This window comes from Myxine glutinosa, chromosome 2, assembly GCF_964187855.1.
Source record: "Myxine glutinosa chromosome 2, kmMyxGlut1.1, whole genome shotgun sequence".
Classification (NCBI taxonomy): Eukaryota; Metazoa; Chordata; class Myxini; order Myxiniformes; family Myxinidae; genus Myxine; species Myxine glutinosa.
The window spans coordinates 129,289,436-129,315,708 of NC_136262.1; the positions used below are offsets into that span (position 1 = coordinate 129,289,436).

Genomic DNA, 26,273 nt, shown 5'->3' on the forward strand with positions numbered 1-26,273 from the left:
GTGGCTGTGTTAAGTGTTTGTCTCGTCAGTGTGTGTGTTTTTGTGTTTTTGATGCAATTGTTTTTACAGCCGCTGGTGATCCAAAACCTTGATTTCTTCTAGACCCGTTAATTCACCCCAGATCCACTTTTCTTTTGAAAGTTTTTTCTTTCCTGGAAGTTTCAGCAGTTTCCATGTGTTTTATACCTTTCCCCCCCCCCCCCCCCCCCACTCACTCCCCCCACCGCCTTCCCATGCCTCCTCCCCCCAAGCCCTCTCCCTCCCACAGATCTTCCATTGTCCCTGTTCTCTGTTGTTGCGCTTGTGTGCTTCCCTCTCTCTCCCCATCTTGTCTCCCGCTCCCTTTATTGTATGTTTTTGTGTGTCTGTTTTTTTGTTTTTTTTTGTGATCGATGTTAGCTCTTGCACAAGGCTCGATCTTGTATACAAAATAATAATAATAATAATAAATAAATAACCACAATCAGGCCATTTGAACCTTTCAACTCCCAATAAGGAGGAACCAGTGTCATGTTGAAACATTTGCTTCAGTGGCAAATCAAAGTGTTCAGTGGCCTTGAAAGGCACCACCTCGCTCAATTTGGCACTGGATGCACGAAGGTCAGGCCAACCTTTACCAGCTGGCTCAAACAGAAGTAAAAAAACAAGGGGTGCATTTCAAAGTTGCAGGGACAACTGATGCGTCAGCAAGTGATTTGTCATACTTCAATGTGCCCATTTGAAATCCAAAAATGGAAATAAATAAATAAACAAAGGAACAGGTGGATGACATCAAGTACAAGCATGGAGGGTTTGGGCTTGAATGGCCTGGAGTCAAAAAACATGAAACAAGTTGATGTCTGCTTCAACATATGGGGGTTTTAAATTTTCATCATTATCAGGAAACAAATGTGAATCGAGTCATCACTTTCCTTCTCGACATCAACTGACATGTACTAACAGCCACAAGTTATGTCCATCTTGTTTATGCCATGTACCCCACCCCAGCCTTCTCTCTCTTCCACAGATCTCCCGATGTCCTAGTTCTCTACTGTTCTTGTGCTTCCTCTCTCTCCCCTTCTTGTCTCCTGCTCCCTTTATTATATGTTTTATGTGTTAGCTCTTCCACGAGCCTAGACTTTGTATACAATTTACAAAAAAAATAAAAACAGCCATAACACAAACAGCCTGCCTCAACAAGTCGACACAAGCAAGTTGTGGAAGACAGTATCTATCTATAATGCCAGTAATCTCTGTGTGTCTGTCTGTGACCGCTGTTTCTCGACAACCACGGGTCCGATATACTTGAAACTTGCCAGGTATATTGCTGGGGACCCGAGGATGTGCCTTTTCAAGGTTTCATATTAATCGGACAAGTAGTTACCGAGCTATGTCCAAAAAACGATTCAACCAATCAGAGAGCAGCGAGCTATCACGTGTGCCGAACGTGGCGAACAGACTCTGCCTCGGACGGCACATTTGAGAGCGTATTCATTTATTTCACGTTGGCAAACTATGTTGGCGTTAAACTATGTTTTAAAACTAATTAAAACTAATTTGCGATTCTTTCGCTTTCCTGCGCGTTTGTGCACGCTATGGCGATTTCTTTACCAAACTCCGCAAGCCGTTCGCTTTAGACCAAACCATTTCATGTAAATAGAGGGGGGGGATTGTCACCGTACTCGCAAGCCGTTCGCTTTGAACCAAACCATTTCATGTAAATAGAGGGGGGGGATTGTCACCGTACTCGCAAGCCGTTCGCTTTGGACCAAACCATTTCATGTAAATAGAGGGGGGGGGGGATATAATTTTAGATATATATATAGTACGGGCATGCCCTAGTAAATATTAATTACCGAACATGGCAAAAACAATTAAACGCGCAGGTGTTATTGAGCAACGGAAATAAAACCCACCTCTACCCCTGCCCCTGCACTGCCACCTGCCCCTACGAGGCAGATGTTGAACAGCATTGTCTTTTTAGAAGCAGCACTTTTGTACCCATGAAGACATTAAGCATCAACCACAATATGTAGACGAGTGCCACTTGTAGAACAGACCAATCAGAATAGCCTGCCCTTGAATGTCATGAATAATGAACTTCCTGGGTTTGTATCCAACAATCCTTTTGCCTGCTTGACTTCCAGAAGCTTAAAACGAGAATCCTCAACCCTGCTGCCTCCGGCCAGACTTGAGCGCTCAACCTCAAATTTGCCATTCCAGTGTCCTCACAACACCCAGTTTTGTACGAGACAAAATCCAGAGTACAGAGATAGTTATTTCAGAAATTTTACATGCACTAAAACCAACAACATAAATATAAATGGAAAATTAAAACAAGATAAAGAACTTTACACCTGTAAACAAAAAAGGCCAAAGCTGGGTTACGTTATACCTTCAAAAAGCTCTTTGCGGCAGAACGGGATAGCTCGTAGTAATCGGTGTAAGTCAGCCACGTCCAGTCGTTTCCTTCTTTCCATTTCAGTGCCGGAAGGTCCCCATGAAGCTGCACGGTCTCTAATAACATCTCGTGCACCAACGTTGGAGGTTCTGAATTTGGCCCGTCTGCCTCCATGCGCAGCCGCACCGCTCCCTCCGCGTCTGTTGTCCATAGGTGATCCGCGGGGGCCAGTTTGGTTGCCTCGGTGGATTTTTCTGTGTGAAACATGCATGATGCAAACAAACACCATAAGCATGTGCAATCGCCTCACTCGACAACATGGATAAAGCGTGACGGCTTAGACAGATCTAAAAATGAGTTAGATAATCTGTACTATAAGAGAACCGTTTGTCTGTGTGTCTGTCTGTGTCGCCATTTTTCTCAGAGATGGCTGAATGGATCTTCGTCAAACCTTCAGGGGTTTGTCCGTGGGCGCCTGGGAATGTTTTAGACAAAAAAAAAAGGTCTTTTTTTTGGGGGGGTGGGGGGGGAGGGGGGGTTAATAAAACCGCTCTATAGTGCCGAAGCCTTTTTGATTAATGACATCAAACAAATCAGATTCAATCAAACAATTCATGAAGCGGTCGAAGTTGGTGGTAAGTCTTCTTCTTCTTCCTGAACGTCATCAAATATGTTAACGTTTCTTTTTCGCCTGAGCAACGCCAGGTACTCCAGCTATAAATGCTTATATTCTTTACTCAGGGTACAAATAAAACTTTGTGTGGGGGTAACATAGGCTATGTGGCCGCGGCCTCATGCGGCGGTGTGGGGGACAGGAGAGGGGCGTAAATTCTCTATGTAAATGTGTAGACTTACCAATATGTACCATGTAGACACCTGGTGTTGGTGGCAGAGGGTATTACAATTTCCTTTTTTACCTGGGCAACACTAAGATTAAAGCACTCTTCGCTTCCTGCCCTTTCCCCTCCCCCAAAAACGGAGGGGCCTGTCAATGCCAACCCCCCAAAAGATGTATATGAAGTACATCTTCCCCATCCCCTCCCTCTCCCTCTCCTCACCTCCCCCTCTTGCCCCCCCCCCCCCACCCCTGCCTGCCCAGCAACCTGGGTTCTTCAGCTAGTAAACATATATGTGAGGGACTTTGGCACAGGAGGAGGCCATTCAGCCAATCAATGGAGCGAGCGCTGCACCAACCCTAGAAACCATCACCCATCCACACACAAGCTACTTACAAGATCTACCAATACACCCATACCCCTCCATCTCCAATGCATCCAGGTATCTGTCTAATTCCACTATTTCCCCTGACACTACCTTTTCAGGGAGACCATTCCATGCATGAATTGCAGTGGGAAGAGGAGATGAGAAAGGCAGCTTACAGGTCATATGTAGGAATGAAGAATGCCGCATTCATCCTCCCCCAGCCCTCCAACTTCAACCACCCACTCACTCACTCACTCACCACCCAACGCACGTTTTCATCTTTTCCCAAAACACACCATTGCAGACAAAAGTGGCAGGAAGGAAGTCAGCTGAGGTTAATGGCCAAGCCAGCTGCAATCTAATCTGAACAGATGTGTGAAGGAATAGTTAACCTCACCAATTGTTTTCACTTGAAAGGAAGGATGTAAATAATGCTTGAAGAGTACCCAATGTTCTAACAAAAATATATTTATCATAACTTTGAAAACAACACAAAAATTAGGTGAATAAAAAAATCTGCTATAAATATGACCACATGTCCTGAAGCTCACCTGGATCAGGATTAAGTCAATTACATCATAAAATATCGAAATTTTGTTCATGCACATTATCTGGTCATGTGATTGGTTGAATGGAAGCCCTCTCGATGCTTATTACAGCGATACATGTTTACAGGTAATGTTTTTACAGGTTGCAGGTCATGTTTTTGGCCGAGGGCATGGCTGTGCTGCTGATGCAATGCCCCCTGCAGGTTAGAGCAGGAATGTTTCGCGTTTTAGGCCTGATTTCAACCCGTTAATGAGCGTAGATTTTGATGCGGTCAATACACCTTCGTTAGGCATCAGATATGAAGCTTCTGACCAAGTTTCATCGAAATTGTGTGTTTGGTTCAAGTGATAATGACTGAAGTGTTTATGGACTCACTCACTGACTAACTGACTTACCTGCATGGATACGGCCCAATCGCATGAGCTCACCAGACTAAAGTCCAGGTGAGCTAAAAGGATAAAATGTGCAACAGCATATTATGAAAAGTGTAACAGCCGAATATGTTTTGCGATCGTGATCCGAGTCTATATTGAGAGGTTTGCACACACACACGCACACACACACACACACACACACACACACACACACACACACACACACACACACACACACACACCACTTGTGGGACAAGCACATTATGAAACAGAATATTATTGTAGCAATTACAATGCCATTAGGAGATGGAAAAACCAACATGTTGGAAAAACCAACATGTTCACTCAAGAATGAACTCTCAAACCTGTCTCCTTCCTCCAAATCCTGGTGGCGTCTGGTCAAATCCGTTTCTGGTGTTTGTTCCCCCTCCATCCCCTCCCTTACCTCAAATGGCCACACAGTTGACATCGCACGTGACAAAGCCGAATGCCTCAACTCTGTGTTTGCCTCAAAATCCTTAGTCCCAAACCCATCTCTCTCTGTTCCCACCTATCCCAGTCGAACCCAACTGCTCCTGGACTCTGTGTCCTTCTCTCCTGACAAGGTGGAGGAGTTTTTGTCAAACCTCGACTCTGATTCTGCAACTGGACCAGACGGCATCAGCCCACGGGTCCTAAAATCCTGCTCTGCCGCTCTATCTCACCCTCTCTCTGTTCTTTTCACCCTATCTTTTGCTCAAGGTCATCTGCCAGCATCCTGGAAATCAGCAAACATTACCGCGTTACCCAAAAAAGGTGCAAAAACAGATCCTTGCAACTGCAGACCAATCAGCCTGCTCCCAATTATCAGCAAAGTCATGGAATCCATCATTGCTTCGGATATGAAATCTTTCCTCTTCTCCAATGGCTTGATCTCTGATCATCAATTTGGTTTCAGACCAGGTCACTCTACTCTGGACATGCTGCTTCTGCTGTCTCAACAATGGATGGAGGTCCTCAATGCTAAACAGGAAATCAGAGCTGTCTCCCTTGACATATCACGTGCCTTCGATACGGTCTGGCACCCAGCTCTGCTCACCAAACTCTCCTCCTATGGTATCCATGGAAATCTCCATGCATGGCTTGCGGACTTCCTCTCTGGTCGTAGTCAACGTGTGGCCCTGAATGGATTTCTCTCATCTCCCCTTCCTGTTCAGGCTGGAGTTCCCCAAGGCAGTGTGCTGGGCCATGTGCTTTTTCTGGTTTTTATCAATGATCTCTCCAACTCTCTGGAAAATACTCTCTATCTCTTTGCTGATGACTCCACTCTCTGCCGCTCCATTCCTCTTCCCTCAGATCGGCAGTCTGCAGCCTCCTCACTCTCTGAAGACATGGACAAAATCACAGACCGGTCAAACAAGTGGAACATGTCTTTCAATCCTGACATATCTCACACTCTTATTATGTCTCTCCGAAAAGATCGACTGGACAACCCTCCCATCTACTTTCTCAACAATCCTCTCCAAGAAGTTCTGTCGCTCAAGCTTTTGGGTCTCACTATCTGCCATGATCTTTCTTGGGAAAACCACATTTCCAAGCTGGCCTCCAAAGCCAGTCGCCGACTGGGCATCCTCCGTCGTGCGAAGTCCTTCCTCGGCACACCTGAGCTCCTCACCACATACAAGGCTTTCATCCACAGCTCAATTTTTTTTTTTTTTTTGTATACTGAATCGAGGCTCGTGAAAGAGTTTCGGGTGACACCGTCACAATTTCGGTCTTCGAGGCCGGCCGATAGGCAAAGTGTGACCGGAAGGGACGAGGTTCTCCTGACCACGTGGCCCTTGACTTGGTTTGTCCGCACAATGTGGGCGCTTTCAGGATGAACTTTAGCCGGGGAGCGTTTGGGGGCCCCGGTCTGATACTGCCGCCCACGCGCAGAACAACTTGTGAGTGCACGTGGGTCCCGGCGGTCCCACTGGCCTAGCGCTACCATGTTTAGACAGCGAACTCCATCCCCGGGCACTACGTCTGACTCTCTTATTCAGGGAGCATGGCGACGTGGGCACGGTAGGACACCCGCGGAGCCCCGGCGGACCAGGGACGTGCGAGCCTACGCGTTAGCGTGCTACGGCGGAATCAACGGCTTTGGCCCGGTCGCCCGGAAATGAACTGGTTCTACGCCCGCGCTAGAGAGGTCGCGGGCGACTGAGATGTATTAACAAATTAGTTAATTAATTTGAGACGTCCGATTTCTAGTGTTTGGAAATTTGGAAGAGCTTGACCCTAGCCTTTCCCTTGCGAGGGCAAGGAGGAACTTAACACTTGACACTTAAGCTTAGTTTGAAGTACACCCTGCCAGCGCTCCCGGTGGGACGGCAGGGCAACCAGAAGGGACGAGGTTCTCCTGACCACGTGGCCCTCGATCTGGGAAGCGAGAGGCGTTCCATTAGTGGACGCGCCCCTCACGCCCGACTTTCGGGCGGCCCCGGCAGGCCGTTTGTTTTGACGTTCTGTGACAGGCCCCGCACCCCCACCTCCGGGTCGACCGGGCGACCGGAATGAATCCCGGTGTCCCGATCCGAACCTTCAGAGTGGGCCGGCTGGGGAGTGCCTGGCACCCCGTACCTGCACTTTCCGTCCCTGCGGTCCCAAATACCGGAACCACCCGAATACCACTTTATTCGACAAAATGAGGTGCGGCCTACAGCCTTAGAAAACCATGGAATGGAAATGGAAATGGAATACTGTTCTCCCCTATGGGCTGGTGCTCCTGTCTCACACCTGGCTCGGCTTCACGCTGTTGAATCCAAAGCTTTCAGAATCATTGGAGTCTCCCGCGATGAAGCTATCTCTGAGGGCCTTTCACTCACTCACCGCAGGCAGGTAGGTGGTCTTTCTGTCTTCTACCGACTCCTCTCTGGCCTTGCTCCCCCAGCTCTCTCTGTGCTCTGTCCCCCAAATATTCCTACAGGTCGCACAAGATCTGCCAGCCACCCTCTGATGGTTAAACTGCCGAAATCTCTCGGCTCTCTGCTCACCTTCACTCTTTCATTCCTCTTTTCTCCCGCCTCTGGAACAAACTCCCACACTCACTTCAATCACACTCCTCCCTCCAGGTCTTTAAAACAGCTGTTCACCACCATCTCTTATCTTCCCCCATCCAAAACCTTGATCTTTTCTACCCCCACTAATTCACCCCAGATCCACCTTGTTTGAAATTCCAACTTCTTTCCTGGAAGTCCTGGCAGTGTCCATATGTTTTATACCTCGCCCCCCCCCCCTTCCCATGCCTCCCTCCCAAAGCCCTCTCCCTCCCACAGTTCTCTCGATGTCTCCATGTCTCTCGGTCCCTGCTCTCAAATGTTGTGTTTGTGTCCTTCCCCCTCTCTCCCCATCTTGTCTACCGCTCCCGATGTTATTTGTTTTATGTGTCTGTGTCTTTCTGTGTGATTAATGTTCGCTCTTTCACGAGCCTCGATCTTGTATACAAAAAAAACAAAAAAAACAAAAAAAAAAACATGGCATACAAGTTTAAATCTGGGATCCCAGCATCATGAGCCAGTTGCTTGGAATGGGAACACCAAATGGACCAAGCTGGTGTAGTTGTCAGCAGTAGAACATTGGCTACAAAGAAGTGGAAGAGAATTAGACGAGATTCTGAAAGAGACTTTGACCCTGTTTCTACAGAAGAACTTTGAATCACATTTAAACAAGGTTCTCTCCCTTTTGTCTTTGTGTGTACTGCTGCAGCCATTTTTAAGGAAGATAGGTGATAATTATGTGGATGGCCTTCCAACATTATGGGCATTCAACGATTTACCAAGTTATTAAGGTCTCCATGGATGACATCAGAATTGTTAAGAATCTAATCAGAGAAAAAATTGGAGATGTGGATTGCATCGGAACTTTCCGCCTCTGACGTGAGAAAAACAGTAACACATCCAAGCCTCCATTGAAGGGATAGGAATGTTGTTCTGAACCTGACCCCCATGTGGGACACTTTGCATACTGGTCTATTAAACAAACAAAAAAGATAGTTCATAGACCACCTTATCCTGTGCAATTTTGAGAAAAATTACATGGGAAGGCTCTTTTCAACTCGAGCTTTGTGTTTCCGAGGACAATCTATATTTCCTACTCGGGTCCTTCCTCCCACCCCTTCCCCTGGCTCCTCCCACCCCTTCCCCTGGCTCCTCCCACCACACCCATTCCTCCTCCCACTGCACCCCTTCCGCTCCATCCTTCCACCCCCCCCCCATTCCCCCCCTCCAGTCTCGCACCCCACACCTCCCCCTCCCTCAAATTCCAAGAAGGCGATTTGTGATCTACAATGTACAAGTATATAATTAAATTGATATAAAATAAAAGCTTTAAAGGTTGTAGAAAAAAAACAAAAACTTTTTCATAAATTTATCGCTGTTGATGCACCGTCTTTTACACCACATTATTTTACACGTTAAATTAGTTATCCGTGTCTGTTGTTTGCGTCCTTTCAGTCTAAAAAACTAAAAACAGTAAGTTTCCTGTTTGGAATTATTTTCAATATTGTTTGACTGCCAGACATGTAGACAGACTAGAAAAATTACCTTACTCCCCTCTGCGCTCAGGACGAGACTCCATACAATTTGCCAAATTGAGAGCCAAAGCGCAGGTACGTGTCCGATTCATGTTCCAATTCGTGTTCTACAGTATATTCAAAATAAACAATTCAATTGAAATTTAGTTCCTTCATCATGGACTCATTGGACTGATGTCTGCAGACAGACAGTGTCAGACAGATAGAAACAGACAGACAGAAACAGAGTGACAGAGGGAACCAAATTGCTCAACCCCACTTTGCATTTCGTGTGTGGGGTCATGAAAAACGATGAAAACTAGAGAGAGCTGAAGGAAGAGGTGAAATATACAGTATTAACTTTGACATTACGCTGCAACGCTGTCAATGCAAAGATACAGTCGGCAGCACCGTCTCATGGCACGAGAACAAGATTTGAATCTGGACCCGGGTTAGAGATTTTTTTTTTGGCGATTCTTCACCATTGAGTGATGGGGCCAAAAACGATATGTAGCATGACATTCCAAAATGTTGTGGACGACTTATGACAAAACTTGCTAGATGAGTGGGGCAGGTGACAAGAACAAGCCGATTAGATTTTGGTTCATGGTGGATCCAGGTCTGACCTATCTGTGGGATACAAAACGTAAACTGTTCAGCCTGATGGAGGTATGCACTCTACCGAGTGCTGTCCTAGTTCTATCTGTCATGTCACAGTCACAGCCATGTTTATTTATACTAGGGCATGCCCGTACTATATATAAGCTAGGACGTGCCCGTACGTGGGTGCCCGTTCCTTGCCAAAAAAAAAAAAATAATAAATTTGTGTAGGGGTGTGTGTGTGTAAACATCCTAGGGCGTGCCCGTACGTGGGTGCAAAAAAACATGCGTGCAAACAACAACAACAAAAAAAAACTTTGAAACCACGTGGCAGTAACGACCACAGAACCCCCCCCCCCCTCTATTTACATGCAATGGTTTGGTCCATTCGCAACGCCAAAGCGAACGGCGAACGGCTAAATCGCCATAGCTCGGTAAGTACTTGTCCGATTAATTTCAAACCTTGAAAAGGCACATCCTCGGGTCCCCAGCAATATACCTGGCAAGTTTAAAGTATATCGGACCCGTGGTTGTCGAGAAACAGCGGTCACAGACAAACAAACAAACGTACAAACGTACAAACGTACAAACAAACACACAGAGATTACTGGAATTATAGATAGATATCTATGCCTTTTAATATTCTCAAATACATTTTTCACTTAAGACACATTTTTAACTGACATTTTCTATTTATATGTTGTGTAATTTCAAATCCGAATTTCGTGAAATACTGCATTAGCACATCGTCAGTGAAAACCCATTTCCCCCTTTGAATTACCAGTAAAAATACAAATGGCATCTGCCATCGAGCCAGAAAACTGGGAGTAACAATTCCCATATTTTGTCGCATCTGATGCAATTTGAATGCTCTAATGGCGGCGAGGTGCTCCATTTCAAACTGCTTCTTCGATGTACGTAGCTTTCTGAGACCAAGGGTCAGTAATAAAAGCTTGTATTGGTATCGAAAGCAGTGACAAATATTGCAAATTAATAGTAGACTTACATTGGAGAAATAGAGACCTAACCCTTACCGTATCCCTAACCCTCACCCTAACCCTAACCCTTACCGTAACCGTAACCGTAACCCTAACCCTAACCCTCACCCTCACCCCAACACTAACCGTAACCCTAACCATCACCCTCCCTCACCCCTTCCTCTGGACCTCTGCATGTCTGATATTCAGTCCACATCCACAACATGCATGTTGGGATGAACTAGGAAGAGGGAATACAACGCAAGTCCAACTTCTTTTTTGTGTATACACATTTATTTTGTATTCTCTTGGAAAAAAAAATCCCCCCTCTGCACAGAGTCACCTCTTGAATTCAAGATTATCCCCAATGGAAAGATTGTAATGTGTGCGATGATGGGTAACAAACAACCTGTGTGATTCGAGTTGAAATGCAAATATCACAATCTTTAGCATTGGTGGATGATTGACTACCGACCTCAGTACGATTTATAACCGGGATTTTAGCATGTGCGTAGTTTAATAAAATAGTACATACTGTTGTAACTGGATGGCTGCATCCTATATTCTGGTCACATACATAGTGCATGGTTGAGAATCTAGTGGGTTAAAATTATTTCGATCGCCAATCTGCTCAACCATTCTTGTGATCGGTGTTATTGCAGATGGGTGATTTGGGATCATCGGGGCCATGAAATAGTCCATTACCTCTCGGTTACCTGAGATGGTCCATTACCCCCTCTGGGATCCTTCCACAGCCCAAGCTCCTGATAGCAGTTTTATAAATTTATTTAGTGAACAGGAAAAAGCAAATTGTCCTCCATCTGTTAAAGACTGAACAATCAAAGCTTAAACGTAGGAATCGTTTTTGTATCCATCAGGATAAATTAATGAAATATGGCTTTCCCAAAATTAACATAAATTTCTCTTCTACTCATTACTCATTTCCCCAAAAATGTCTAAAATGAAGGCCTACTAAATATAACCAGTCTTTGGAGTCACCTTTTTTTTTGGCCAAAATTGACCAAATAAGGATATGGGGCAAGGGAGGGGTATTAAATACCACCATTTAAAATAAACATCAGTCCCATATTTACCACGATGTGATATCAAACCGTGGAGTGCTATTTGGTAAAGCAGCGACTCGTAGGCCGGTGACCCCGGGGGATCAAAAACTTTTTCCCCCTGTGAGTGACGTACTTGGAGTGAAAGGATGTGAGACCAAGATAAAGATTTCCAGGAATGTACGACTGAAAATTACAACAAAATATTTGTCAAACAATGACACAAATAAATTGCTAGACCACAGTCCTGGCATTGGGTAGTGCATAACCTAAAATTGATTCGGTACACAATCTCTACTAGCACCATGTCGGAATGGTACAAAACCAAGCCTGCCAGAAGTCCTCCTTACCTAAAGAGTCGTCTTTTCCTGTATCCAACTGAAGCGACTTCTGAAGCGACTCCTCAATGTCCAGCATCCCATTAATACGAACACTCTTGGCCTTTTCTTGGGTGTTCTTTTCGAAGCTGCAACAGTACAGTAAATCATAAATAACATGTAAGAAAAATGCAAGCATTGCTGAACATTTACATATTATGTACTCAACTTTTGAGGATGGCAGGGGGGGGGGGCGGGTGGAGGGGTGTGTGGTGGGGAAGTGGAGATGGAAGTCAAAATAAATTAGAGATAAGGGAAGTGGAAAGATAGAGGACAAGTGACGGGATGATGGAGGGGGAAAAGGGAATGAGGTTGCCAGGAGATAGGAGTGCAAGGAAATATAATATGTAAGTGGACCCTTGTTGAAGGATTAATCCAGTGTGATCCTGAACATTTTGTGAAATACCACATTATATTGACAAAAATGGTGATATTTAAGAAAAAAGCATCACCCACCTATTGATCAATCATTTAGCAGTTTCTACCGGATCAGTTTTTTGGCTAAGGTTACAATCCTGGAGCGGTCAACTCTCACTGAGATTAATTTAATGGAGAGAATAAATAAATGTGATTTAAAGCCCACTTGGGTAGATCAAGATCAAGCATGAAACTGATTTTTTTTTTACATATACAGGCAGTCCCCGGGTTACGAACGCCCGACTTACGAACGGCCGTACTTACGTACCGACCTCCGCAAAGACTATTATTTAAAAAATAAGTTTTTTGTTTGTTTGTTTGTTTTTTGTTTTTTTTGGTTGTATACAGAATCGAGGCTCGTGAAAGAGCTAACATTTATCACACAGAAAAAAAAATCAAACAGACACACATCGTATATAATATGGGGAGCGGTAGCCAAGATAAATATGAGAAAAGCTCTGTTCAAGCCACCCTTGATGTTTACTGTAAGAAAATTGACCAGCACCAGGTCCATCCTCTCCAGCACCAGGTCCATCCTCTCCAACACCAGGCCCATCATCTCGGAGAGATATATCAAGGTATGATCGTTTCAAGGTTTGAAAGACATCAATTGGAACGAGAGTAAGTGTTAACCTTTAATCATTATCTTTTCTTTTCCATCTAAACAGTTTAAGAAATGTTTCTTTCATGTTTTTTATACCTATAGATGTTTTAGGTAAAATATATACTATATACTAAGACAAACATTTGACTAATTGACACTAGATGTGAACCGTACGTAACTGTTCCGACTTACATACAAATTCGACTTACAGACAGACTTAAAAACGGAACTCGTTTGTAACCCGGGGACTGCCTGTAATATATAATGGAGTATGGCATAGTGCTCCACCTGGAGGGATGGCATGCAAAGAAAATGGCTGCACCATCAAATGTGTCCAAAATGATATGCTAAAAAGCTGCTATCGAGTGAATTAATAAGCCTTTAAAAATTCATACATCTTATTCTTGAGCATTTGCATAACTACGAGGACTGATGAAGATGCCAGAATACATCGCGAAGAGCAAAATTGGGAGCTCACTAAACCAAATTGTATTTCTTCTTTCTTCAGCCAGGCTAGCATAATAGTGGTTGAAGCAATTACAATGATTCTCACAAGAGGAGGTGACGTGGTCTCTGGGGTATTGCACTCATACCACAACAACCAAACAAATTTCTTTTTGATGAAACAAACAACAACAATACAACACCACAAGCCATTCCATGGCATTTACACATGACACAGGAGGAAGCCATTAGGCCCATCAAAGTCTGTGCTATCATTACCAACGTATACCTGTTTTCCATACTCTATCCTTTTTAAATGCTGAGTTTCAAGCAAGGAAGCAACACATACCATTTTTAAAGGCCGTTGTTGGACATTAAAGATCCCAGGTGTCTTTCACGAAGAGTAGGCGAACTATTTTAAACACCCTGAACAAACTACAAATTCTTGCAGTGATTTACTGATGGAAGGCAATGGCAAACCATCCAGCATAACCCCTCCCAAGAAACTGCTTCAGCAGCACTGAAATGGCCTCACCTTTTGTCTCAGAGCATACATCATAAAATTACACAATTGAAGGTAATGATGGTGTCTACCACCGTTTAGAGGCCATTTTTCCCTGCAAAGCGGGGGTTGGCCTTTTCGGGGACCGTGGTAGTTGTTGTTTTTTGGTCCCCTTTTTGAAGCAATGTTTTACGGCCGGATGCCCTTCCTGACGCCAACCCTTTTTGCCGCCTTCAACGACAAACAGGGAATTACCAGTGAACTGGTACTCAATTAGTCGACCTCGGAAGGATGTCTAATACAGCAATATTGAGTAACATCAACACGACTTCCCCTTGATCCTGACTCCTGCGTGCCATCTTGAGAAATCCAGCCCACTACCTGCAACTATCCTCCCTTTTGACACTTGAATTCAATAATTTTACACCTCACCTCATTTTTCACTGAACAGGCCAAATTGCATTTCATGGAAGTGATTGCCATGACAATTTTCGCTTCCTCTAACATTTATTACCTCCGCCACCAAAGGTGGATGGAGGTTATGTTTTCACCCCTGTCTGTTTATCTGTTTGTTTATCTGTCCGTTTGTCTGTGAACAAAATATCACAAAAAGTTGTGGATGGATTCGGACGAAATTTGGCAGAGATACAGTGCATTCAGAAAGTATTCAGACCCCTTCACTTTTTTCACATTTTGTTATGTTGCAGCCTTATGGTGAAATCGTTGAAATTCATCTTTTCCCTCATCAATCTCCACTCAATACCCCATAATGACAAAGAGAAAACAGGATTCTAGAAAGTTTTGCAAATTTATTAAAAAGAAAAAACTGAAATATCACATTTACATAAGTATGCAGACCCTTAACTCAGTACTTAGTTGAAGCACCTTTGGCAGCGATTACAGCCTCGAGTCTTCTTGGGTATGACGTGACAAGCTTTGCACACCTGGATTTGGGGATATTCTGCCATTCGTCTCTGCAGATCCTCTCAAGCTCTGTCAGGTTGGATGGGGACTGTCGGTGGACAGCCATTTTCAGGTCTCTCCAGAGATGTTCTATTGGGTTCAAGTCAGGGCTCTGGCTGGGCCACTCAAGGACCTTCACAGAGTTGTCCCTAAGCCACTCGCAGTCCAAGTTCGCGGTCCCCCAGTCCCTGCTGCTGAAAAACACCCCCACAGCATGATGCTGCCACCACCATACTTCACCGTTGGGATGGTATTGGGCAGGTGGTGAGCGGTGCCTGGTTTCCTCCAGACATGATGCTTAGAATTGAGGCCAAACAGTTCAATCTTGGTTTCATCAGACCACAGAATCTTGTTTCTCACAGTCTGCGAGTCCTTTAGGTGCTTTTTTGCAAACTCCAAGTGGGCTTTCATGTGTCTTTCACTGAGGAGAGGCTTCCGTCTGGCCACTCTGCCATAAAGCCCACATCGGTGGAGTGTTGCAGTGATGGTTGTCCTTCTGGAAGTTTCTCCCATCTCCACACAGGATCTCTGGAGCTCAGCCAGAGTGACCATCGGGTTCTTGGTCACCTCTTTTACCAAGGCCCTTCTCCGCCGATTGCTCAGTTTGGCCGGGCTGCCAGCTCTAGGAAGAGTCCTGGTTGTTCCAAACTTCTTCCATTTAAGAATTATGGAGGCCACTGTGCGCTTGGGAACCTTCAATGCAGCAGAATTTTTTTTTTGTAGGCTTCCCCAGATCTGTGCCTCGGCACAATCCTGTCTCTGAGCTCTGCAGGCAGTTCCTTCGACCTCACGGCTTGGTGTTTGCTCTGATATGCATTGTCGGCTGTGAGACCTTATATAGACAGGTGTGTGCCTTTCCAAATCATGTCCAATCAATTGAATTTGCCACAGGGACTCCAATCAAGGTGTAGAAACATCTCAAAGATGACCAAGAGAAATAGACGGCACCTGAGCTAAATTTCAAGTGTCATAGCAAAGGGTATGAATACTTATGTCAATATGATATTTGAGTTTTTTCTTTTTAATAAATCTGCATAACTTTCTAAAATCCTGTTTTCTCTTTGTCATTATGGAGCCTCGTGTTGGCTTAGAGGTTAGGGTGCAGGCTTGGGATCCTAGGATCCTGGGTTCGAATCCCGGTCGATCGCTGAATTAACGCCAGGGGGGTTGACTCAGCCTGTCATCCTTCCGAGGTTGGCAAATTGAGTACCAGCTTGCTGGGATGAATGATCCCGGTGTGCCCCGGTTTAGAATACGTACACCGTATCCCTGCGCATCGTAAGAGGCAACTAAGGGTTGGCGTCAGGAAGGGCATCCGGCCATAAAAACATTGCCTCAAACAGGGAACCATGATTGTCATGGGGCCCGCAAGGCCAACCCCCGCTCTAGCGGGGAAAATGGCCTTAAAACGATCATTCATTTCATTCATTCATTCATTCATTCTTTGTCATTATGGGGTATTGAGTGTGGATTGATGAGGGAAAAAATGAATTTAAACGATTTCAGCAAAAGGCTGCAACATAACAAAATGTGAAAAAAGTGAAGGGGTCTGAATACTTTATGAATGCACTGTATGGCGTATGTGACAAGGTCGAAACGATTAGATTTTGGTGAAGATCTGGATTCGGCTACTAGAATTTAAAAAAGTGATTCTTCACCATTGGGATATAGGGCCAAAAACTATACATAGCAGGATATCTCAAAAAGTTATCGATGGATTTGGACGAAACCTGTTGGACAGGCTTTGTGTGTGACGAGGACGAATCGAAACAATTTTGGTGAATATCCGGATCCGAATCCAGCTAGTATAATTTTTTTAAGTGATTCTTCACTATTGAGTGATATGGCCAACCAGGTGGAGGTATGCTCTCTACTGAGTGCCGTTCTAGTTCAAATTGCAATTTCTCACACGAGTCTTTCTTATTTTGCTCTTCCAGCCCTCTCACTTCACTTCCTTAGTCCTAATGTGCACTCCCCCCCCCCCCCCTCCTCCACCACCTCAAACCCCATATGCTACCAGAAACACATTGCTCTTCCCAAGGCCAAGCTTCATACTCACCTTCATTAATTCATTCATCCTCTGTTGTCTTTCCAGGTCCATCACATAACACTCTTAATTTTCCCAAGTCTGTCTTCTAACACTCTTCCCTGCATGCCTTCAAGTCTACTGCTCCTACCTAGCTCATAGTCTGTCCTCTTTTACTCCTCATGTCCTCTATGCCCATTCACCTCCTGCCGAGACCCCTCTCCCCCAATTTACCTTATTTACTCCCCTCAGATGCTGTGGTGTGTCCGTACATTGTTGGATGGCCATTTCATCTTCATCTCACTTTCTGCCCATTAACCCTTTACCCTCTGTTGTTCTGCTCTTCCATGATCCTCAACATCTGTGTGATAAATAAATAAAAGCCTTGACAATCGCTAAATAAAGTTGCAAATCATTAATATGACTTAAGGCTCTACTTTATACCAATCTGAAGATTTCATTCTGATGTCCTCAGAAAGTGACTTTTAAAAAAAGTAAAGTTTTTCCAAAGTTTTTCCAAAGTTTATCTGCCTCGTTTGACAATCAAACAAAAGTTTATTGTAGTTAAAGGACAATCATAGTCATGTTGCATAACATATCATCAACGGGTGTTTACCAAATATCATCTTGTCGAATCCCTGGACACACATCCCTATGGATACCACTTGCCTGGCAGATATGTTTGTGTCCACATGCTTGCTATCTCGGGTTTCAGACATCACTTCTTGTTGCCCAAACGCTGCAAAACAAAGCAGTTTGTATTAGCAACACAGACATCCACAAAATAATCAACATTATAAATATCTTACCACGTGATCGCGATGATGATTTCGCCAGATCACAATAAATCCACTCTCCCAATTTGGACCAACGATAAATTCCAATTCAGGAATTCTGGTGGAATTTCAGCGACGTCACGAGATGTGATCGGAAAGTAAAGGCCAGGCCGTTCGTTCGAGCAAACAAAGCATCAGGATCGAATAAATCCAACGGTGAAGATCTCACTTGGCATCGCGGCCGTGAATTCAAGAGTAGTTTCCGCAACATGTCCAGAAATGCTCCTTTTAACGACCATGTCGACCTTCTCTTTCCCCCTTCCTTGCGCGAACTTTCACTTTATAATCAGCCAACTGCAAGCATCAGAGGACGCTTCCCACGAGGCAGCACGTGGAGCCGGCCCCGCCCTCTTCCTTGTGAGGGGTGTTGATGGTACGTCATCCTAATATGGCACGTATTGGGGATATGTATGCTAAGCAGTACCTAATCCCATCTCTCTTCACCAGGTTTACAGTGAACAGCAACGCACATGGCGAACAGTGAATCTCCACCTTACCCGCCACCACAATGTGTGACATTGTGATTAGATTTTCTACATTTGCTGCTCAGAGCTTGCAGTTGTTGTGAAAATCAAGTCACGCAATATCCTGAAAGATGCCAGGTGCTAATCTAGGGTGTGTGGCCATAACCCGGCATACATATATATATATATATATATATATATATATATATATATACGGTATATATAATATATATATATAGGCATATATACTGTATATAATATATATATATATATAGGCATATATACTGTATATAATATATATATATATATAGGCATATATACTGTATATAATATATATATATATATATAGGCATATATACTGTATATAATATATATATATATAGGCATATATACTGTATATAATATATATATATATATAGGCATATATACTGTATATAATATATATATATATATATATAGGCATATATACTGTATATAATATATATATATATATAGGCATATATACTGTATATAATATATATATATATATATATAGGCATATATACTGTATATAATATATATATATATAGGCATATATACTGTATATAATATATATATATATATATATAGGCATATATACTGTATATAATATATATATATATAGGCATATATACTGTATAATATATATATATATATAGGCATATATACTGTATATAATATATATATATATATAGGCATATATACTGTATATAATATATATATATATAGGCATATATACTGTATATAATATATATATATATAGGCATATATACTGTATATAATATATATATATATATAGGCATATATACTGTATATAATATATATATATATATATAGGTGAAGGAGCTGTGGCTCCCACGTCGATCGAAAGAATGGACGCGACAAAAAGCTTGAATTCATCTGAGCTGCTTTATTAGAATCAAACACTCAGGCACTCTGGGAAAAACGTTTTACGGTCGGCAATATATATCTATTCCGCCAGGGGGTTTGCCCAGGCCTGGCGCCAGGGGGCGTGGCCCCGCGGGCCGGCTGCGGCCTGGCAAGCCGAGGGCGAGCCTGCCCGGGCGTCCCGACCGAGGCCTGGCAAGTCGAGCGCGGGCCTGCCCGGGCGTCCTGGACGAGCCCGGCCTGGTGATCGCTCCGCGTCCTTGATAGGTGCAAGGCGATTGTGTAACCCCAGCGGCAGCCGCTACACACGTCCCCCCAGAATCGACTTGCACCGACAGGGTCAACTTGAGGGGGGTCCTGATGACCCGGCCGAAGCGACCCCTGGTGGGTCGTGGGAGGGGGTCCGGTGAGGTGGTGGGCGGTCGAGTGGGGGGCACCGTGGACGGGGGGCGGCCTCGCCGCGGCGGGAGGGCCACCCGTGGTGGGTGGTCGACGTCCACGTGCGCCGGCTTGAGGCGGTCCACTGCAATCCGGTCCGACCTGCCGCCGATGTCGATGACGAACGACTTGTCGTCCCGTCGCAGCACCCGGAAGGGCCCGTCGTACGGCGGCTGGAGTGGCCGCCGATGTGCGTCGTGACGCACAAAAACATACTCCGCGGTGCGGAGTGCTGGGGGGACGTAGGACTGGGGGTCACCGTGGTGGGATGTCGGCACGGGGGCAAACCGTCGGGCGGCCTCCTGGAGGTCCGAGCGCTGGCGAGCTGCGGACCAGGGGCTGGTAGCGTCGGGCACGAATTCGCCCGGGACGCGTAGCACCTGGCCATAGACCAGCTCGGCGGTGGATGCCTGGAGGTCCTCCTTGGGGGCCGTGCGAAGGCCCAAAAGGACCCACGGCAGCCGGTCGGCCCAACCGCCGTCTTGAAGGCCGGCCATGAGCGCGGCCTTCATGGAGCGGTGGAATCGCTCGCACAACCCGTTTGCTTGGGGGTGGTAGGCCGTAGTACGGTGGAGCTTGACCCCCAGGTTGCGGGCGACCGCGCCCCACAGCTCGGAGGTGAACTGTGGTCCGCGGTCTGACGAGATGTCCGCCGGTGCGCCGAAGCGGGCGACCCAGGTGGCGATGAAGGCCTGCGCCACGTCGGCGGTGGTGGTGGAGACGAGGGGAACGGCCTCCGGCCACCTGGTGGTCCTGTCCACCATGGTGAGCAGGTGTGTGAACCCTCGTGATGGGGGAAGGGGGCCCACCAGATCCACGTTGACGTGGTCGAAACGTCGTTCGGGCACGGTGAAAGGTGCCAGCGGGGCCTGGGTGTGTCGGTGGACCTTGGCCCGTTGGCAGGCGGTGCAGGCGCTGGTCCAATCGCGGACGTCCCGACGAAGGCCGTGCCAGACGAAACGCGCCGACACCAGCTTCTGGGAAGCTTTCCGGCCCGGGTGGGAAAGGCCGTGGAGGGAGGCGAAGATGCGGCGTTGCCAGGTGACGGGCACGATGGGGCGAGGCCGGCCTTGGGAGACGTCGCAGAGCAGGACAGTGTCCGCGCAGGGGATGTCGGCCAGGCGGAGGCCCGTGTCCGCCGCCCGGAGGGCTTGCACCGTGGTGTCGGTGGTTTGGTCCGCCGCCATGAGCGCAAAATCCACGCCCAGGTGGACCGCGTTCGCGCTGGCCCGGGAAAGACAGTCGGCCACGGCGTTGTTTTTGCCGGCGACGTGCCGGATGTCCGTGGTAAACTCCGACACGGCGGAGAGGTGGCGCTGTTGGCGGGCCGACCATGGCTCCGTGACCTTGGCCATGGCGTAAACCAACGGCTTGTGGTCGACGAACGCCGTGAAAGGTCGGCCCTCCAGGAGGTGGCGGAAATGGCGGACGGCCAGGTGTAGACCGAGGAGCTCCCGGTCAAACGTGCTGTATTTGAGCTCGTTCGGCCGGAGCTGCCGGCTGAAAAAAGCGAGTGGCTGCCAAACCCCGTTCACCCATTGCTCATGTACGGCACCCACCGCGTAGTCGGAGGCATCCGTGGTGAGGGCGATGGGAGCGTTGAGCACCGGGTGAGCGAGCAGTGTTGCGTCGGCGAGGGCCCGCTTTGAGCTTTGGAAGGCCGCATCCATTGCTGCGGACCAGGCGATGTCGTGCTTGGCCGGCTTGCCCCGGAGGGCTTCGTAGAGGGGCCGCATGAGTTGAGCAGCGCGGGGCACGAAGCGGTGATAAAAATTCACCATTCCCAGGAATTCCTGCAGGGCCTTTATGGTGCGGGGACGCGGGAAAGTGGTGATGGCCTCGACCTTGGTTGGCAGCGGCACAGCCCCGTTCTTGGTGATGTGGTGGCCCAAAAAATCAACGGCCGTCGTGCCGAAGTGGCATTTGGCCGGGTTGACGATGAGGCCGTGCTCGCTGAGGCGCCCGAACAGTGTTCGGAGGTGGAGGAGGTGCTCGGCCCGGGACGTGCTGGCGACGAGGATGTCGTCCAGGTAAACGAAAAGGAACGGCAGGTCACGCAGCACGCCGTCCATCAAGCGCTGGAACGCCTGAGCCGCGTTCTTGAGACCAAACGGCATCCGCAAGAACTCGAATAAGCCGAACGGCGTGATGACTGCCGTTTTAGGGACGTCGGCCGCCCTGACAGGTACCTGGTGATATCCCCGTATGAGATCAATTTTTGAAAAAATGACCCGTCCCGCCAGACGGGCGGAGAAGTCTTGGATATGCGGGATCGGGTACCTGTCGGGTGTTGTAGCGTCATTAAGACGGCGGTAGTCGCCACACGGGCGCCATCCACCCCCCGGCTTTGGCACGATGTGCAGTGGCGAGGCCCACGCGCTATCGGAGCGCCGCACGATGCCGAGGTGCTCCAACGCGTCGAATTCGGCCTTCGCAACGGCAAGCTTGGCTGGGTCGAGGCGGCGGGCCCTGGCGTAGACCGGCGGGCCCGTGGTTGGTATGTGGTGCTCGATCCCATGCCGTACTGCGACGGCCGAAAACGTCGGCCGCGTGAGGGCCGGGAACTCCGCGAGCAGGCGAGCAAACTCGTTCGCCGCCGGGACGGTGCATGCCAGCTCGGTCGGCGCGGAGCTGCTCAATGTGCATACCAGGGAGCTGAAGGTTTCAGCGTTGATTAAACGACGCCGTTGGACGTCCACCAGCAGTCCGTGTGCGCAGAGGAAGTCGGCGCCGAGCAGAGCCATGGGCACGTTGGCGGTTACAAACGTCCAAGCGAAGCGTTGGCCGCCGAAGCAGAGGGTGACGTTGCGCGGGCCGAAGGTGCGGATAGTCGATCCGTTGGCCGCAACCAAGGAGGGGCCGCAAACCGCGGATTGCCTGTCCTGGTCAGAGGCGGGCATGACGCTCACTTGGGCGCCGGTGTCGCACAGGAAGCGCCGTCCGGACGCTTTATCCGTGATGAACAGTAAGTTGCCCGTGTGACTGTGGCCGGCGTTCATGGCAGGTAATGAACGCCGGCCTGGCCGTTTCCCGACCCGCCGAAGGTGCACGGGGGTCGGCATGTCCGGGCCTTCTGTCCGAACCTGGCATGATAGGAACACCACGCTTGGTCGGGTGGAGGCTTCGGACGTCGTGCTGAACGTGGTCGGCTCGGTATAGCGGCCGCCAATTGCGTCGGCAGTTCGGCCGTCGAACGCGCCGGGTGCTCGGGCGCCATGGATGGTGCATCAGGCGGCGGCGGGTCCCATGTCGCCGCTGCGATGCGCTGTCCCGCGGCGGAGATTTTGTCGGCTTCTCTGGCAAGGGCCCGGGGATCTGTGATCGTCGTGCTTGCCAGGGCGAGGCGTACCGGGTTAGGCAGCTGACGGAGGAACAGCTCCCGGAACAGGAATGCCGGAGAGTGCTCGCCGAGCAGCGAAAGCATGTAGTCCATTCGCTCGGAAGGGCGCGTGTCGCCGAGCTCCGGCAAATCGAGCAGGCGCCGTGCGCGTTCCGCCGCTGGGAGGGCGAAAGCATCGAGGAGAAGCTTCTTAATCGCGCCGTATTTGTCCGCGGCTGGCGGTCTCTCGAGGAGGCTCAGGGCGCGGGCTGCGGTGGCTGAACCGAGCGCAGCGACCACGTGGTGGAAGCGGGTGTCGTCCGCCGTGATGCCTCGCAGGGCGAACAGGGACTCCGCTTGTGCGAACCAAACCGCCGCGTGAGCCTCCCAGAAGGTAGGCAGTTTAAGGGCGACTGCCATGTCCATGTCGATAGGTCACCAATGAAGGAGCTGTGGCTCCCACGTCGATCGAAAGAATGGACGCGACAAAAAGCTTGAATTCATCTGAGCTGCTTTATTAGAATCAAACACTCAGGCACTCTGGGAAAAACGTTTTACGGTCGGCAATATATATCTATTCCGCCAGGGGGTTTGCCCAGGCCTGGCGCCAGGGGGCGTGGCCCCGCGGGCCGGCTGCGGCCTGGCAAGCCGAGGGCGAGCCTGCCCGGGCGTCCCGACCGAGGCCTGGCAAGTCGAGCGCGGGCCTGCCCGGGCGTCCTGGACGAGCCCGGCCTGGTGATCGCTCCGCGTCCTTGATAGGTGCAAGGCGATTGTGTAACCCCAGCGGCAGCCGCTACATAGGCATATATACTGTATATAATATATATATATAGGCATATATACTGTATATAATATATATATATATACACTTGCTTGCCTTCGTTCAAACAAATAAATAAAATGATTTCCACGTAGTTCGATAGGGATGGATAAAGCTGTTCAGGTTTTACAATCTCGCTCAAGCTGTCTTATCTTTCGGACAAGCCGAATACGAAGAAGAAGATGAACGACAGAATGTTCTCGAGGTGAGGAGAAAGCTGGACGCATTCACAGAATATGATGACATCATGATGTTTTAATTTCACGAAGCATACAAGACGATCAAACAAAGATTGGATGTAAACAAAAGGCGATTTGTCTCGAGTCTGGGTCAAACCTCGTCACTCTGTGTTTGCATTCAGACAATGCTAAGATCTTCAGGAGTGAAAACACGTTTAATGCACTCAACCATTAAAGTTTAAACTATTGTTATTAATAAACCAACCGCGGTTTAACAATAATTCTTAACGACTAAATACAAGGAAATGGGAGAACAATTCACAACTTATTTATGAATATGAGAGGATAAGAAATGGTAATATGAGACGTTAGCAAGATAATAAAATTTTAATTAAATCTGAAACGTCATGGTGACGCCATATGAGGCGGCGCGCCTCGTCCAATCAACGCTCTGCACGTCCAAACAGAAGAAAGGGCGGCTCTGACCGAAAGTAACCTCAGCTCTGGAAACCAGGGGAAAGGCCATTCACGGAAATGGTGGCAGATGCTGCTGTGGGGATTTCGATGAAGCTTGTGGGGGAGGGAGCACGGGGCGTGGTTTCAGCTATTCCTACACAGAGTCCGGGGAATACGGGGCGTGGTTTCAGCTCCTCTTACACGGGGCGTGGTTTCAGCAACACACCGATCGAAAAATGTTCTCAGTTTCACGATGTGTCACACGATTATCCGCAACATAGTAAACAAATGTGCACACGGTGTTGTGCGTGCTTGTTTAATAATAAATAAATGGCCGACATTTATTGAAAGGAACTTCGTGCCTGAGGACTGAGGAAGCCATTAGACACCATTATCAAAGCCTGCGCTAATATTGCCAACGTATGGTTGTTTGTTCTTTTAAATGCTGAGACACAAGCAAGAAGGGAAGACGCACAAAATAAATATATATTTAGTACGATTTTACCGGGGTTCGAACCACCGACCTGGACTCCTCGACACCACCGATAAATATATATTGAGAAGTCGAGCAGGCGAATATGGACCTGGCCGGTCACGCTAAGTGTGCAGCTGCTGCCTGAAGCTGAGTGTGCACAGCAGGTGGTATCTGAAGCTGAGTGTGTAGCTGCCATCTGAAGCTGAGTGTGCACAGCAGGTGGTATCTGAAGCTGAGTGTGTAGCTGCCATCTGAAGTTGAGTGTGCACAGTAGGTGGTATCTGAAGCTAAGTGTGCAGTTGCTGTCTGAAGCTGAGTGTGCACAGCAGGTGGTATCTGAAGCTGAGTGTGTAGCTGCCATCTGAAGTTGAGTGTGCAGCTGCTGTCTGAAGCTGAGTGTGCACAGTAGGTGGTATCTGAAGTTGAGTGTGCACAGCAGGTGGTATCTGAAGCTGAGTGTGCACAGAAGGTGGTATCTGAAGTTGAGTGTGCACAGCAGGTGGTATCTGAAGCTGAGTGTGCACAGCAGGTGGTATCTGAAGTTGAGTGTGCACAGCAGGTGGTATCTGAAGCTGAGTGTGCACAGTAGGTGGTATCTGAAGTTGAGTGTGTAGCTGCCATCTGAAGCTGAGTGTGCACAGCAGGTGGTATCTGAAGTTGAGTGTGTAGCTGCCATCTGAAGCTGAGTGTGCACAGCAGGTGGTATCTGAAGTTGAGTGTGCAGCTGCTGTCTGAAGCTGAGTGTGCACAGAAGGTGGTATCTGAAGTTGAGTGTGTAGCTGCCATCTGAAGCTGAGTGTGCACAGCAGGTGGTATCTGAAGTTGAGTGTGTAGCTGCCATCTGAAGCTGAGTGTGCACAGAAGGTGGTATCTGAAGTTGAGTGTGTAGCTGCCATCTGAAGCTGAGTGTGCACAGAAGGTGGTATCTGAAGTTGAGTGTGTAGCTGCCATCTGAAGCTGAGTGTGCAGGCTGATGCTCTCTAAAGGTATGGATGTGGTTGTTGTCTGAAGGTGGGTGTGCACAGTCGGTGGTATCTGAGTGTGCCAAGCCACCACCTTCCAAATTTCCAGTCTTTCCTTCCTGAGAGTTTGCTTCTGTATCCATCTTCTTTACCCTGTGCATACTCCCTTACCCCTCTTTCCTCCCCACTTCCCCCATTTGTCCAAGTTTCCCTCGATTTTATCCTTCAACCCTGCTGTTGGTGTTTTCCCCCTCTTTCTTTTGTTGCTTTTATCATGTTGCATGTTAATCCGTTTCATGTTCAAGCTATTCCACGAGCCTTGACTTTGTACGATTATACAAAAAAGAGAAAAAACAAGTACAGATGCATTCAAAGTACACCGCCCCATGCCAAATAATTAAATATGC

General features: G+C 47.6%; 2 protein-coding genes across 11 annotated transcripts in view; one reads left to right on the forward strand and one right to left on the reverse strand.

Moving 5' to 3' along the window:
- LOC137421270 (long-chain-fatty-acid--CoA ligase ACSBG2) overlaps positions 1-26,273 on the reverse strand; it is a 113,619-nt gene that overhangs the window by 56,430 nt on the left and 30,916 nt on the right. For 8 of the 9 annotated variants that reach the window (XM_068107161.2, XM_068107165.2, XM_078771652.1 and 5 more), the window contains 3 exons: positions 17,681-17,750; positions 12,029-12,144; positions 2,375-2,634 (listed from right to left, as the gene is read on the reverse strand). In XM_068107161.2, the coding sequence (XP_067963262.2) occupies positions 2,375-2,634; positions 12,029-12,144; positions 17,681-17,750 (446 nt within the window). Of the gene's footprint in view, positions 1-2,374; positions 2,635-12,028; positions 12,145-17,680; positions 17,751-18,016; positions 18,311-26,273 lie in introns of those variants that run through there. The other variant, XM_068107164.2, reaches the window with a different exon arrangement.
- The window catches only part of LOC137421260 (GMP reductase 1-like), a 905,715-nt gene that overhangs the window by 30,181 nt on the left and 849,261 nt on the right, over positions 1-26,273 (forward strand). The gene's annotated exons all lie outside the window — the stretch shown is intronic.